This window comes from Clinocottus analis, unplaced genomic scaffold (assembly GCF_023055335.1).
Source record: "Clinocottus analis isolate CAN_PGR_092001 unplaced genomic scaffold, fCliAna1.0.p SCAF_9, whole genome shotgun sequence".
Taxonomy (NCBI): domain Eukaryota; kingdom Metazoa; phylum Chordata; class Actinopteri; order Perciformes; family Cottidae; genus Clinocottus; species Clinocottus analis.
In genome coordinates this window covers 8,612,955-8,627,918 of record NW_027176251.1, presented here as the reverse complement: position 1 = coordinate 8,627,918, position 14,964 = coordinate 8,612,955, and the positions used below count along the sequence as shown (strand labels likewise).

Genomic DNA, 14,964 nt, shown 5'->3' with positions numbered 1-14,964 from the left:
TGTGTGTGGCAGCCAATGTGTGTATTTTCCTGCAAGTGTTTGTGTCCGTGCATGTGCAGCACGTAGACGTGCATGCGAGTGTGTCTGCTGGCATAAAAGGTTGTTATGTGCTTTAGGTGTTAATTGGCTGAGGAGCTTCGTTAATATTCTCCTTGCGAGCCTGCTCGTCAGGAACAGAGCCGGCAAACTGATGAGTGTGTGATTTTCCTCCAGAGAGAGAGAGAGAGAGAAAGAGTAACAAGAGTGACTTCAGTGTAAAGACCCTCTGTAAGGTCAGAGCAAGAGAAGAGTAGAGCAAGAAAAGGATCGGATGAAAGCAACAGAGGCAGAAAGAGGGCAAATAGGGAGAGAAAGACAAGCGGGAGGGGAGGGGAGGGGGGGTTGGAGAAGCAACAGAGTGAGAAAGACAGAAAGAGATGGAGGAGGGAGGGGAAAGAGAGATGTGATAAAAAAAAAACACATAAAGGACTCCATTGAGGCATTGGGTGAAAGGAAAGATTATATCATGCGGGGGAGAAATTATCCCTTTGTTAGGCATTTGTGAATTGGTGGACTGGGGGAAAGGCGGTTGGCAGCGTAGCCCCCGGTGAGGTGGCACAATTCAAGTCCCCCACACTCTCCCACCGGCAGCACACGGCTAACCTGGTCCACACCCCTGCTTCCTGCTACACAGAAATGCACCAACCATCCTCCTGCACACAGCGCACACACATTAAACATCAGAAGCTGTGGCCTTGACAGGTTGACATACACATCAGTAACACATCACACGCATATACCTGGAAACTAAAGAGCACGATAGCGAACTGGAGCCTGCATATATAGGCACAGTGGTGACCTATCTGTCACACCTATCTGTCACACACACACATCAAGGAGCTTTCAACACGCGGATGTTTAAGTGCACGTGCACAGAGAACACAAAGAAGAGAGACTGACACATGCACTGCAGCAGAGGAAACAGTGTACGCGGAGTCGCGGCCTGTCACTGGGAGGTATGATGCCACATGGATAATGAGTGTTGCTCCCAGCGTGTAGCTGTGTAGCATGTGGCTCACAGCGCACACGGAAACACTCGTTAGGAAGCTCCAACAGTACGTTCTCAACTTGGCAGGTAACACTGTTTGCATTTATCTTACTGAACAAGGGATGACGGAGCTTAGCGCTCTGTCGAATCCCAATCGGGGGGGCCTTTCATGGTTCTGCATAATATAATATGCCTCTAATGCCTTCTCATACTTAAACTGTGTGCCTTTCTATGGATGCATTGTATGGACACAGCAGGGGCCAAGAACACATTTAAGTGTCACGTCTGCATTGAAAAGCCTTCCGCCTTGTTGGTCTATATACTCCAGCACCTTGTATCCTGGAGTTCTCTTTATCAGAGCAAATGTGAAAACCTGCTGCTCCCGTGAATACCGCTGCATCTGACTGCTAGTGTTACACATGGTCTTTCTTAGAAGCCCTTTTCACACACAACCTGTACGCCTGTTGGTTTCCTTTTGCAACTTTTCAAACTAGCAAAGGTAGTATTCTAATAATTTCACCCAAACGGCAGCTTTGACTCAGTATAATTCCTGGTGTGTCCCAGGGGCTACTCATTCATTCACCCTGCAAGCCTGTCTCCGACAAAATACACATCCTAATTTGCTGGGCCAATTACGTTTTGTAGGAAAAGTAATGGCTGCTGGGTTTACATTTCGTGGGAAGGTTTTTTTCCAGTTCAGAAAGTTTTAACTTCATCTTATTTATCACAGGTTTGACTTGTTTTTTTATTACAAGAATATCCAATTTGTTCTTGGAAAAAAGAAAGCATATTTTGGTGTGTTTTGGTTCATTTCCACATTTTTTTTCTGTGAGCAATTAGCAGGGGTCTCGTTTTATTGTTTTTGACCTGAGAGTCTTAAAGCTCTTGTTTGTATCTGAAGTTTTTGTACAGATAAATTGTATGAAAGCAAATAAAAAAATTAGAAAAAATAAAAGCAAGTGAGAAAGGTTCTCAGTCCTGTGTGTGGTAAATAACAGCTCTATCTGATGAATGCAGACTGAAGAGAATTCCTATATTCTTTTCTAAGTAGCACGCTTCGACCGGCTTCTTCATCGACACCAGTCCCCGGAAATCTATAGCATTCTCCATCTTTAGTTCTTGCATTCTGTCACTTGAGTGTTTTATTCTAAAATGCATGCTCAGTTCTTTGTCATGCTCGGAAAGAATTTTCCAAAAATGTCCCTTTTGATGCATGCTTGATGCATATTGGGATGAGACTAATAATAGGATGGCTACTATGGCCACCTTTAATGCCTCTCCTGACATCCTGTAAAACCAGTGAAAAGACATTGCTAAGTCTTATGTCTGCCAGACGGGGAGGTTATCACCTAGGTTACCGTGGAGAGAAGTGAGACAAAGTATGACCGGATGAAAAAACACCCTGCCTGCTCATGTATTCAACATGTAATTTCAGACCGCCAGTAACTCAAATACTAATATCTGTTTTGTATTCTTGTTAGCCTGTCATGATGTCAGCCATATTGACTTGTATTTATTTGCCAGACTCTGCTGCCGACAGACTGTGGAAAATACAGAAAATCAAAACTTTGTAATCCTAAAATGTGTGAAGAAAGACGAGTGCTGTTACTTGAAATGTACCCAAATGATTGGGCCGTATTGATCCCTGTGCCCGGGAGCGTGAGGTGTGCAGGAAGTAGCCTGAGTGGTACCTCCAGAAAATGAAGTCACTGATAGTGTCCATAGATCGGGGAACTGTGACTTTTCTAATTAGAGAGTTCAGAGCAAACCCAGTTGAATTAGCTAGTGCATGTCTCAAGGCTAGCTATTAACAGCAAGCCAGACAAACAAGAAACCAGAAAGACGGAAGGAGAAACTGAGTGGGAGGCCAGGAGGGGCTGAGCATGATGTGGATTTACTCAGACCCGGGTAAAAATAGCAGTTTTTAACAGAAAAATATGTTTACAATTTGGTATTTATGATGTTCTTCTTGTAAATGGCAAAGATAGCGTATGAGGAATCAAGCCCATTTGCAGTATCTATAACAGTAGTTGTATAATATTGTGTATTTTGTTTACACTGGATAGAATCCCAGAGGAAATTAATCAATCAGGACAGTTCAGATAATACTTTCCTGTGAGTGATTAAACTTTCTGGTAGTCTGGGACTTTGTGGCAGCTCCATAAAACAAACTTTATACTTTTTTTTTCAAAACAACTTCAAACTACTATTGGAATTGCACTCAATATCCATAATCTATATTCATGAATATCTATATGTATGAGTTCACATTCCTACGTTAATGTAACCACACTCATTCTGTGGTGCTTACTTGGGTCCACCCTTGGGGAGATGTTCATTTGATTTATCTTTACCTTTTAGTAGCACATGCCCTCCTTCACACGGTGCCAGCAATAGACCCCTTAAGATTCACTCCTACACAGACACATATATACATGTAACCTCCACAACATGCTCACACATGCTCAACAAAATACATACAACCTCAAGGGAGACATAAGAAATAAATTCAACACTTCCGCTAACCCAAGAAGCGCCTTAAGGACAAAGAGAAATTTAATCTTGGATAAGCCTCCCGATAGAATCTCTACATTACCTCTCTGCTGCTGGTTCACAGCTATCCCATCAACCCTTACCTCCCACACCTTGGCCCGATTCCCTCGCATCTCTCCTCCTCTACACTGCTTGTTTCTCTTCTCCTCCCTTGTGTCTCACCTCACCTCTTATTTTCACTTTTCTTGTCTCTCCTTTCTGTCTGTAGTTGCACTCCTTTCTTCACCTCCCTACTACACCATAAGTCCACCCATCTCTTTGACTCTCCCTCATGCCACGTGCCATTCTCAAATAACAGCCTCCCATCTTTCCCATCTATCTATTCCCTGTTGCGGTGCATACTGTATATATCTATATTTCTGTCCCTCTCCCATGTCGGAGCGCCTTAATACCATTGGTATTAAATGCTGGCACGACCTCCCTGGCATACTTAAGCAGGCAGGGATCCTTGTAAGGCTGTTTGAGTGCTTAATATTTTCAGCACGCTGCTGACTTAAGCCCCTTAAGTGCTTTGGCAACACTTATTCCACGGTGGCACCAATGAAGCCCATTAAAAATTTGATTTGGATGAGAGAGGGAGAGAGAGAGACAGAGAAAAAAAGGAAAGGGGGATAGGGGACACAATTTGCCATTACCTCCCTTCCTTCCGCACACACTGCGACAAAAACAAATATACCCATCAGGGGGTTACCCACACAGGGACTTTGTCACACACACACACACACACACACACACACACACACACACACACACACACACACACACACTCGCCAGTAGTGCAATGTTTGTGATGTTCTTTTTTTGTCTGTAATCATGTCCTTTGTTGCTCTATAAAGCACTTTGTGATGACCCTATTTGGTTAAAAGCGCTTGATAAATAAATTTGACTTTATTTGACTTGATAATAGGGAACAGCATGTTTCAAATTGAATGCATGAAGATGTTTATAAATACAGCGTGTGGCAGATTAGAACTGATAGTTTATGATCAGTTGATTAAGAACAAGTAGAGGAGCTATTATAATAACAAGACTGTGTTGCCTTTCGCACTTTACAAGACAATGAAAGTCAAAGACACAGAGTCTACTGTAGTTAGCTTCCACCATTGGCTTTGTATTGCCAGTTTTATTGCCAATAGCAGTAATGTTAGTACATGTGGCAATGAGCATGAACAAAGGAATTTCATTATGCGCGATTTGTCGATGCAAAATATACTGACAAGTTGGACAAGCTGTTCGCAATGACTTCTGTTTCATCAGTGTAAAAATATGGAGCTGATACCTTTTATTGAGCCAGGTTCACATCAACATAAATCATAACACGGGCATAGTCCCGTTCATGTCTGCTATATCCACATTCACGTTGAATTACAAATGCCACACATAAACATCTACACAGTTCTAGTCAGCAGACAGCCGTGTGCATCCCTGCAGCCGTAAAAACGTCCATTTAACATAAAGAGGCACTATGATGCCTCTGTGTGTGCCTGCAAGGATAAATTAATGGGTAGTAGATAGTGAAAGGGCCAAACAGGCAGCCAAATGTACACTCTGCGTCAGTCAACACTGGACAGACGAGCACATTCAGACACACACATCGCCACTGTTTGTTGACCTGAAAGAGAACCGTTGTCACTGCTTCCATCCACACACACACACACACATCTCTAACCTTCACAGAATACTATGCAAAATATGCAGACACTGATCCCACACTGACACACACGTTCTAAGCAAGGGGAGGGTGGCCAGGGTTATATAAACAAGTGGAACAGAGAAAAACGATCCACGGGCAGATGGATGTGATCAACAACTACACCACATCAGGATTATAGCAATTTTCATAGATCAACCGGACCGAAGTGAAGCGAAAGGAGGACAGCCTTCAAGGAACTAATGGCGGATTGACTGGAGGACTGAAGGAGGGGCGAGCGAAAGAGGGCAGACTGGATAAACTAAACACAATTTGAGAAGATCAATTTGAGCAAGTGAATCGAGTATATATTGTTTTGCAGTCTGTCTGCTGTCGGGCCCCACACCTGTCAGACCTGAGTTGCTGGTAACAACCAACAGAGAGTAATTTTCTCAGCGTCAGCCAGTTGACCGGTAAAGTCGGCGCCGTAGGGAAGATTGGCAATGATCCGCTTTCGGCTTTGCCAGAAGTGTCAGGGCCATCGCGGTTAGGGCTCATTGTGTTTGCAGTGGTCCAGAGAGTGAGAGAGAGCGGGCATCGTGCAGTGTAGTAATCTAAGGAGGACTCTCGCACTTTATTCCGTCAGATAGGGCTCAGTGAGGTGTGTGGTACAGGTCATCACGTTTTGTCTTTCCACTACAAATACACATATTAAACACACATACTTGCACATACAAACACATGAGCAACAGTCACCCAGAGACCAACGGCGCATTAGATCCTGACAATCAGCGGAACTCTTTCTGGATCTTAAACAGGGCAGACTTTCAGTTCAGTGTGTACAAGTAAGTGTTTATCTGGAGTGCACCCAGTGGAGCAAAGGAAGAGTAAGGCAGGTCAATGCTTCACGATTACACTGTCTGATAGCATGTGATTATTCTGAGGGTCTAAAATGACCATGTTAAAATCACTGTCCATTTACGCTACAGTGTATACATGATAGCGTATCGAAAAATTCCACCATTCAAGCGAATAAAAGTAGGTTTCTTGTGTGAGCAATGTGCAAGTCTCAGGGGTGAAATAGCAGACTGAAAAGTGTAATATCTGAAACTAACACATCTGACTGCAGTTTGCTCAACCCCTTGCAGGTTGGTTATTCTACACAGGGTAAGCACTTCCACTTTACAGTATAGAGCTGCACTCAAGCTCAATGGCTTTTATTTAACCTTAGCGATCTCCAGATGAGTTGTGGTAAGAAAGTGTCTCCATCTCTCCAGTGGCCTGGGCGGTTTGGCGATAGTTCAAAGGAACATTGAATTCTTCCTGCCGATCTGTCGGGTGAGAAGTGCAGAAAAACCCTGTTTGACTCATTGAAATACAATGTGTTGGAAACTCAACATCGTTGCCCTGGATTTCTCTGTCCTCGAGGGCACAACAACGTAGGTCGCTCTATTTCAAAACTTAGCATTCAGTCACCAACAGTAGAGATACTTGCTTTGGAAGACAGTTTCTCAGCCTGTGTCTGACTGAAATATAGTGTTATTGATGTTTTTAGTTCCTCAAAGCAGTGTGGTTTGACCTATACGAGACAAGTAGTCTGTTGTTGTGGTTAATTGTGTGGCAGATTGTAGGGGCGCCTCTCAGAGCTAGCTTAGCTCCCAATTTGACAGTGCAGTGTGCAGTTGCTGATGAGCTAATTAAGTTGCTTCTTATTTGGTTAATTGGAAAGCTGCCATTACTGAATACTCTTGCAGGCAAATAACACTGTGTTGCAGGTCTGCTTTGGCAAGAACTTGGTATTGGTTTTTGTGGTTTATTGATCTGAGAGTCTTTGGTCTCAGGAGGCTCAGAGCACTGTGGTAGAAAATAGCTAGCATAGCAGCGTTTGCTTTGACGTTGTGTTTCTTAGAAGGGACTGAGCTCCTCTGCAGCTTTGTAGAGGAAAATCCTCTACACTGTATGGATATAGGACAATGCACCTTGTGAATTCTTTCCAAGTAGCAGTGGCTAAAGTCAACAGTGGAACTTTTTGTTGCTCTAAACTCATCTCTATGGGCATTGTGATATAGTGTCTCAATCGCCAGCTCTGTTGGCGCCCTGGGCTCAGGCCAAGCGTCTGTGGATTGCATGCAAGCCCTTGCCGCAATTCCTTAGCAGCTAAATCATTTCTTCGCATGTGTTGTGATGCAGTGGAGCACATAGAAGTCCTTTCTTGGGTTGTCCTTAAACAACAACTTCTCCCTGATTGCGCTGAAGTGAATCTGGGCAGTTAGCGTGTGCACGTGTCTGCAGCATTGCAGTTGAGAACAAATCAGGAAGTGTGTGTGTGTGTGTGTGTGTGTGTGTGTGTCTGGGTGGGAGGGCGTACTAGTTTGTCTGTAGCAGTGCAGCCAGGGTCACAGAGGAGCCATTGATCAAACGTACACGCACACACCCACGCGCGCGCACACAGACACACACACACATACACACACACATACACACACACATACACACACACAGAGTGTCTCAGTACACGATGAGGCCTGTCCAGAGCTCTGTCCTCTGCCGCCTCCTTCCCGCCCCTTTCTCTCTGGCCCTACGCAGCCTGGTCCTGGTCCTGCTCTGCATCACTCGTAAGTCGTGCACACATCAACACCCACATGTGCATACACACACATACACAGATTAAATGACACGTGCAGTTTGGATTCCAGAGGGAAGCTCAGGTGTCATTAAACACCAAATATGTCACAAAAACGAGCATAAAAAGTTCATGTATACACTCTTTTCATGTTGCAGCCAGGAAGTGGCAATTTTATGTCATTTAAACTCCCTGCAGATATTTGTTGTGATGTGATGTCATATAAAAAGAGAACACACATGTGTAACATGTACTAATTGGAGTAAATTGATACAGGAAAGAGATCCAGTGCAGTGCCCAGCACATGACCAAGAGAGGAATAGCTTGTGATTAAATCACCAAATGAGAGCTTCCGATGAGTTGTTCAAAATGCTGATAATTATGTTGGATTTCGTAATCAAGATAAAGTCTAAAGTGAATGGAAAGAGAGTAGCAAATTCCCAGGAGGTAACAGGACCAAAGAATAAGAAGTAGAGAAAAAGAGGGTGGACGGATGGACCAAAAGACTTGAAGGGAATCAGTCACAAATGAAAACACAGTGAAAGAGAGAGATGAGAGTGGCTGAAATATTTTTTCTCAGCTCTCCTCTGAAGAACATTATAAAAGAAAGTTAAACCACAGAGTAGGATGGATATGGGTAGCCATATGGAGAGGTCGCCAAAAAGAAAGAGAATATGTTGAGTGCAATGAAAGAGACCAATATATATTGAAAGAGAGACAGACACGAGCAAAGAGGGACCTGGCCAGCTAGAAACTTGGACTGTATGCAGGGGAGCAGTGGAGGCTGAAATAGAGAGACAGAGATAGAGAACAATGCAGACTGTTGTGTGTGCAAGAAAGATGGAGACTGGCGGTAAAGATAAATAAAGAGACTAAGCCTCAAAAAGAGCTGCATGAGGTCGAGGTTTGATCCAAATGTCATAAGACTCATTGAACACGAGGCAGCAATGGGGAGGAAAAACAGCATAGGATCAGTGGCGGAATTGCGAAGTGCTATTAATACCTCCTGTCATTATTATTATCATGCGTCGAATACAGTCAGATGTTCTTTCCCCCGCTACTCATTGCTAAACAAGTGTTGTGCTGCAGTGCGCTGTGCATTCTCCCCATGTGCCTGCCAAAATCTCAATTAGTTTTTTTTTTTTTTTTTTTTTTTTGCATATTAGATCAACAGAAGGACATAGTGTTTTGTGGGATGCTGGGTGGGGGTATCGATAGGAGAGAGAGGGAAACCGTGGAAGAAGGAGTTTGTGTCTTGGCGGTTAACGTAGTTATGTAATTCATGCCAGTGGGGAATTTTTTTGTCGGGGCTTACATGTGCACATGCACACACTCATACTCTCTGGTGCACATTTGACACAAGCACTCTTGATTTTATATTTGCACACGCCCGTACGTTCCCTCGCTCTCCCACATACACATTCATCTGCATCACACTCGTACAAGTGTGCCACAGATATATACCAAAGGGAAAGCAGCAATGTGGTGGATTTTGAAGACCAGTTGTTTTGGCTGTGTTGAATCTCCAGTGTGGTAGCCGCCGCGTAATAGCCCTGTAAATTTCCTTTAAGCTGCTGTTGGGGGGTGTGTGGTGGCCATTGTCGCAGGATTGTTGGGGCTGTGACAGACCCGGGCCATAAAACACTGCACAGTAGATAGCGCTAACCAGCTTTAACTGTCAGAAAACGGGAGAGAGGAGACAGGAAAGAGAGAGGATGATGGTGGTTTGTGAAGGGTAAGAAGAGGTGAGCAAGAGAGGGGAATAAGTAATGGGATGAGTGGACAAGAGGAGAGCGATCAGAGAGATGCAATGCAGCGGGAGAGGAAAGATGAGGGGATCGGGTAAGAGAGGGATGAGGTGATTGAAATAGGCCTACGCCAAAGGGCCGGAGAGACATAAAGAGGCGAAGGTCAAAACAAGATATGCCAGAGCTGAGAGGGGAGGAGGTAAAAGGGAAAGGGGATGAGAAGAAGAAGACAACATATTTCAATGCAGAGGATGGAGTGAGTGTGACTGGGGAGCAAAGTCAGAGAGTTAAAAACAGGATGTGAAATAAATAAATATATGAAAGTAAATGTTTCTAATGAGAGGTCAAGAGTGAATGGAGACAGTGTTATGCTGATTTTGCTGATTAGCAGTGCAGTGCTCACAGTACACCATTGGGTGATGGGGAGAGGGTCGGAAGTTCCTGCCAAGTGTAGAGAGAGAGAGAGAGATTAGGAAACACAAGCGGAGAGAGAAACAAAGACGGATAGAAAATGGAGAGAGGGATAAGCAAAACAACTTGCAATTAAAAGAAGCAAAAATAGTGAAGAACTTGAAAGAGAGAGGAAAAACTGAGCAGGTTTCCTGCTCCTATCATTTGTTTGGTCCTCTTGTCCCATTCACTCCTCTCACTTTTTTTTGTCTTTCCCTTGCTCCCTTGCTCACTTGCTTCCTTGCTTCCGCTCTCTTGACACACTATAAAAACAGAGCGATTATGCTGCAGACTTGAGCTGCAGAACAAATCACATTTAGTGAAGGAGAGAGTGGAGATAGAACCAGCAGAGAGGCTGGAAAAGATTCCCACTGAGTCAGAAAAAGAGACAGAGAGAGATTGCAAGGGGAATGAAAGCCTATTGCAGCTTGGAAGGAAACTATTGAAGACGAGGGGGGGAGGACGACATGAAGAAAGAAAAGGAAGAAGGGACAGGAGTGAGATGGCAGCTAACGGGAGAAAGAAAGAGTTGGAACAATCCTCCTGAGGCCCAGGAGGGAGACAGAGGATCTTTAGGACAGCACTGATGAGGAAGATGCATGGTGAGCCGTGCAATAATAGATAAGGGAGAAGAGAAGGAGACAGAAGACAGGAAGAAAGGAAAATGGACTGATGAAGGGAAGATGGATCAAGGGTTAGATCAGGCAGAAGGTGGGGGAGAGGGATTGAGAGACTGTGGGTTTGAATAAAAGGAGAAAAAGGGAAATGGTGAGAATGAAATTAGACACGAAGACAGCGTGAGGGGAGAATTATGAGTTGTGGTTTAAGTGGAAGCGGGAGTGGGGGTTGGGGGTTCGCTCAATAAGGAAAGGAAAGGAGGACAGGAGAAAGCGACAGAATGAAGGTAAAGAGAAAAACAAGAGTGAGATTTGTAACGGATTATGTATTATTTATAGAGGGAGTTTGTTTTCTTCTTCTTCTTTGCACAGGATTTGATTGGCAGAGTTCTGGCTTCCCCAGATAGTTGGAGTGATCATTTTAGACTGGTAAGAGAAAGAGGGGAGAGGGAACGGGGGAGAGCTGTGGGTCTAAAGACGGAGGCATGGAGGAGAAGAACCTCAAAGTCAGCTATTTTATGGAGTCAGTACACCGCAAAACTCTGTGATTAACCTGGAGCGAGTGTACATACACACACACACGTAAACATCGCAAACCACATTTGCATACACACTGTGGAAACCAGCTCGCCTCCTAGACTCGGGGGATAACTGCAAAAAAATGTACATCCAGATGGGGGGAGATGGAGAAGTTGCCAACGGACGACCCCATAAGACTGTAAACTATGAGCTGCTGTTATTGTTTTAATTAAAGCAGTGATGGCATACGGGGTCGAGCTTTGTATTCGCCTGCATCGATTCCCTTGTAAATACGTGGCCAGCATGCAAAAAAAACACAAGTTCTTGGACCTCTTCCAATTGAAAGATAATGAAAGATAATGAATAGGGAGACAGTGACTGCACTACTTCAAGGATACATGGGGGCTTGTTTGGGGCAAATGGAGACAGCTCATCTCTTATGTGGCTTGTCTTTTTGCTCTCTCTCTCTCTTCCTCTCCTCGCTCTCGCCGAGACGTGGAGGGAAAGAGAGAGAGTGTGCAACCGAGGGAGAGAGACGCAGCAAGGCGGTAATTCAGCCCGCTAACCCTGCACCAGTGAAGCGGTTTCCTAGAATTTACCGTGACCAAGGGTGAGCATGCAGTCCACCTGGCTGCCTCCCAAATCCCCCTCTTTTAACTCTCCACACCTCCCTTCATCCCCTGCCTCTGTCCCTCTATCCCCTGCCTCCCTCGGCTTATAACTCAACCCCATTGCGGGACCATTAGGAAGGGCCCCTGAACAACCTTGTCTTATTAATTTGCACGACTATTATTTATTTATTTGTTTATGTATTTTGAAATCATGGCCCTGCTCTGATCTCTATTGCTGTAGTAAATAAAGACAGTTTTTTTCCCCACTGACAGTAGGGGTAGACGTATCTGAAATGATGAGAAGCACCAATTCACTGCTAAGAAATACTGCCCCCGCTTGGATGGAGAGAGAAGTGATTGTTGTTGTTCCCCCTGCTGTCTTATTTATTCGTTGATCATAGCAGTCACTGCACTACCAGGGTATCGATTGTGCTGAGCTTTCTCTCTTAATATGAATTGACGCGTGCAGTGTTTTATTATGGGCACAGGTTTTAATGGGGGCCAGATTAATACCTCTGTCACAGAGGTTGATTCCCTCCCCCTCCTTCTCATTCCCCTCTGTACTGTACTTATGTTGGTGATCAGAAGCACAGGCTCATGGCCTTGATGTGAATGGCAGCCTATAAAACCTCAAGTCAAACTTAAGTGCCGTACCCAGCTGCGTTAGGAGCGGGAGTGGAAGAGTATGCGTCATCTCTCGTCGAATTCCGTCCAGCCCCCGCCAGCTGCATTATTATGCCAAAACCATCACTTCCTAACTAACTCCCCAAGATCATTTCCTGGTTAGAGCACTCGCTTCCCCATCGTCTCTCCAGGCCTCTGTTCCCGTCGCCCAGACTGATCATCCACCAGCAGCCAGCAGGTGTTTCTGCGTGGCATCTCTCAGCAGGAGACAACGGATGCCAGCCATGCAGCTCGCAACAGCGGTTTACACATTTTTATTAATCTGCTTTACTTTGTCGCGTTTTTATTCGCACTTTACTGCCATGCCACTACAGCTAATTTCCTTTTGAAGGGTTGGCAGCTGTCAGGAGAAGTGGGTGTGCAAATGGACAGCAAATGTGTCTTTCTGGCCTCCTCCCAGAACCCAACTTTTCACCACTTTCCTTGTCTGGAGTCTCTCCCACTTGAAGCCCTCTCTTCTCTGTTGGTTGTGATGGGTCAACAATTGCCTACAGACGCTGCTCTAGCTGGGTTAAGATGCACAGCAGGAGTATCACCATTAACATCGCTTAAAACAATGGTGGCCGAGGCCAGTTGCCATGGTGATGATTAATAACAGCCATTAGAAAAATAATTGGGATGGCGGTGGCAGGCCTTGATGGCTACCGATATGAATCACAATATTGATGCAGAGAATGGGAGCAATAATGACTACAATTAGTGGTAATTGTCAAGATTTTTTTCTTCTGTTCCACAGAGTATTAGAGTCCCCTTTGTCTTCATCCCTCTTGATTTCTTTCCGTCTTCAGTTCAATATCCACTGTGTCTCTCTGTTACCCCTGACGTGATGAATATGTAGTCTTTGAGTATTTAATTAAAAGAGATTAAAATCGAGGGGAGAATTAAATTTGGATGAAGTTGGTGGATCAGATGATGTCAAACCAGCTTAATTGCAATATGCATCTTGCAGCTCTTGCATTTGCACACCCGATGTACATGCCCACCTATTGTGCATGTGTGCATACACCTATATGAAGGCACACACACTGAAACTCAGGATACACTCGGTTGCTGATATAGACATCCATTTTGGCCCAAAGCAGTCAAGTCAGCAACTCCTGCCGTGGCAGCCGCCATCTGTTTGTCTCATTTCCTGCCTCATGAAGGTGCTTTACAAAGCACAGAGACACCGCGAGACCCGGCAGTGAAATGTATAGAGTCCTGTCGTCTTTATCGGCTCTTCTTATTGCCTGCTTCATCATCATGCTTCGATATTGGTGTCGTTCTTTCTCTAAATTCTCCCCACGGCCAACACTTTTTCCCAAGGAGAGAGGAAAATGCAAATAGGGTTGCAAATTGGTAAATACTAGTTTGAGGATCCCAGCAAGCTGGTGCTCTCTTCAAGGCAATCACATTCCACTACATATGGCTAATTGTGCATGCATCTACGAGTGTCGTAGCACGGTGTCCATTGTGCTCAGCAGGATGTGACTCAGCCGAGTGGTGTCAACAGTCCGACCCACAAACACAGAGGGCCCTCCAATCCGAGTGTAATCAACCTTCTCATTACTGACTCCTGGGCTGTCAGCAACATCAAAGAGGCTCCCTGCTGTTGCTCGGCACCCTTGTCTAGAAAATATTGGATTTAGGGGCCAAACAGGTTTGCTTGAAAGATAATGTCCTGAAGTTTCTGCAAGTTTTCTTTGCATCCTGAGTGTGTGTGTGTGTGTGTGTGTGTGTGTGTGTGTATATGCGCGCGCGCGCGTGTGAGTGTATGTGTGCGCGCACACACATGAATGTTCGTACAGGTGTCTTTGTCTATGAGCATATGCAGTGCCAAAAATGGTGAATAATTCCCCCCTTAGCACTTTCCAAATACCTTTCATAAGAACCATTACATCGGAATAATGGAGTGTAATCAATTGGTTTAGCTTGCACCTGGGTGAGAAATGGCATTGAGAATGTGTGAAGTGCCTTCGAGGCTGCCGAGATGGTCTCACTGCTCAGCACTTTTCCCATTGACGCGATACGAGATTCATACGATAAGGGCGCATTTTAACTAATAATAATGTGCACGCAGGTGGTGGCAGGGCCGCAGTCCAACCTGTGATCTGTTTGTGTGAGCATGCCGGCCTGTTTGTGGCTTTGTTCTTGTTTATATGGGTCCATCCGTGCATGTGCGTGCGTGTGTGTGTGTGTGTATGTACGAGTGTGTCCAAGTTCAAGACCGTCAACCACTTAGAGATATAATAAGGCATTAAGTATTCAAATGTGTTGATGCGTTCTGTTACACTAGCCAGAGGCATCAGGCCTTTCTGTATGTGCATGTTTTTGCATGTAAAAAGATGAATAGCAGTATTTAGAAGCATCCTTATTATAATCATAAGAACTCATTGTTCATAAGGACCCACTTTCACTTGTTGAGTCCCTCAGTGTCTTTCCTCTTGCTCTCAATCTCTTTATCTCCAACCTTCTGTCTCCTCCCTTTTCCTCCCCCTCTCCTCTTCTGCCTTGTGTCCATAT

The 14,964-nt window shown here is 44.7% G+C and overlaps 1 protein-coding gene across 3 annotated transcripts in view; it reads left to right on the top strand.

Moving 5' to 3' along the window:
• The window catches only part of cadm4 (cell adhesion molecule 4), a 142,895-nt gene that overhangs the window by 96,450 nt on the left and 31,481 nt on the right, over positions 1-14,964 (top strand). Inside the window, exon 1 of one of the 3 annotated variants that reach the window (XM_068569390.1) lies at positions 5,335-7,825. The exons of 1 other annotated variant lie outside the window; for it this stretch is intronic. In XM_068569390.1, coding sequence (XP_068425491.1) covers positions 7,729-7,825 — 97 coding nt within the window. In that variant the 5' untranslated portion in view covers positions 5,335-7,728. Of the gene's footprint in view, positions 1-5,334; positions 7,826-14,964 lie in introns of those variants that run through there. One more of the 3 variants, XM_068569388.1, reaches the window with a different exon arrangement.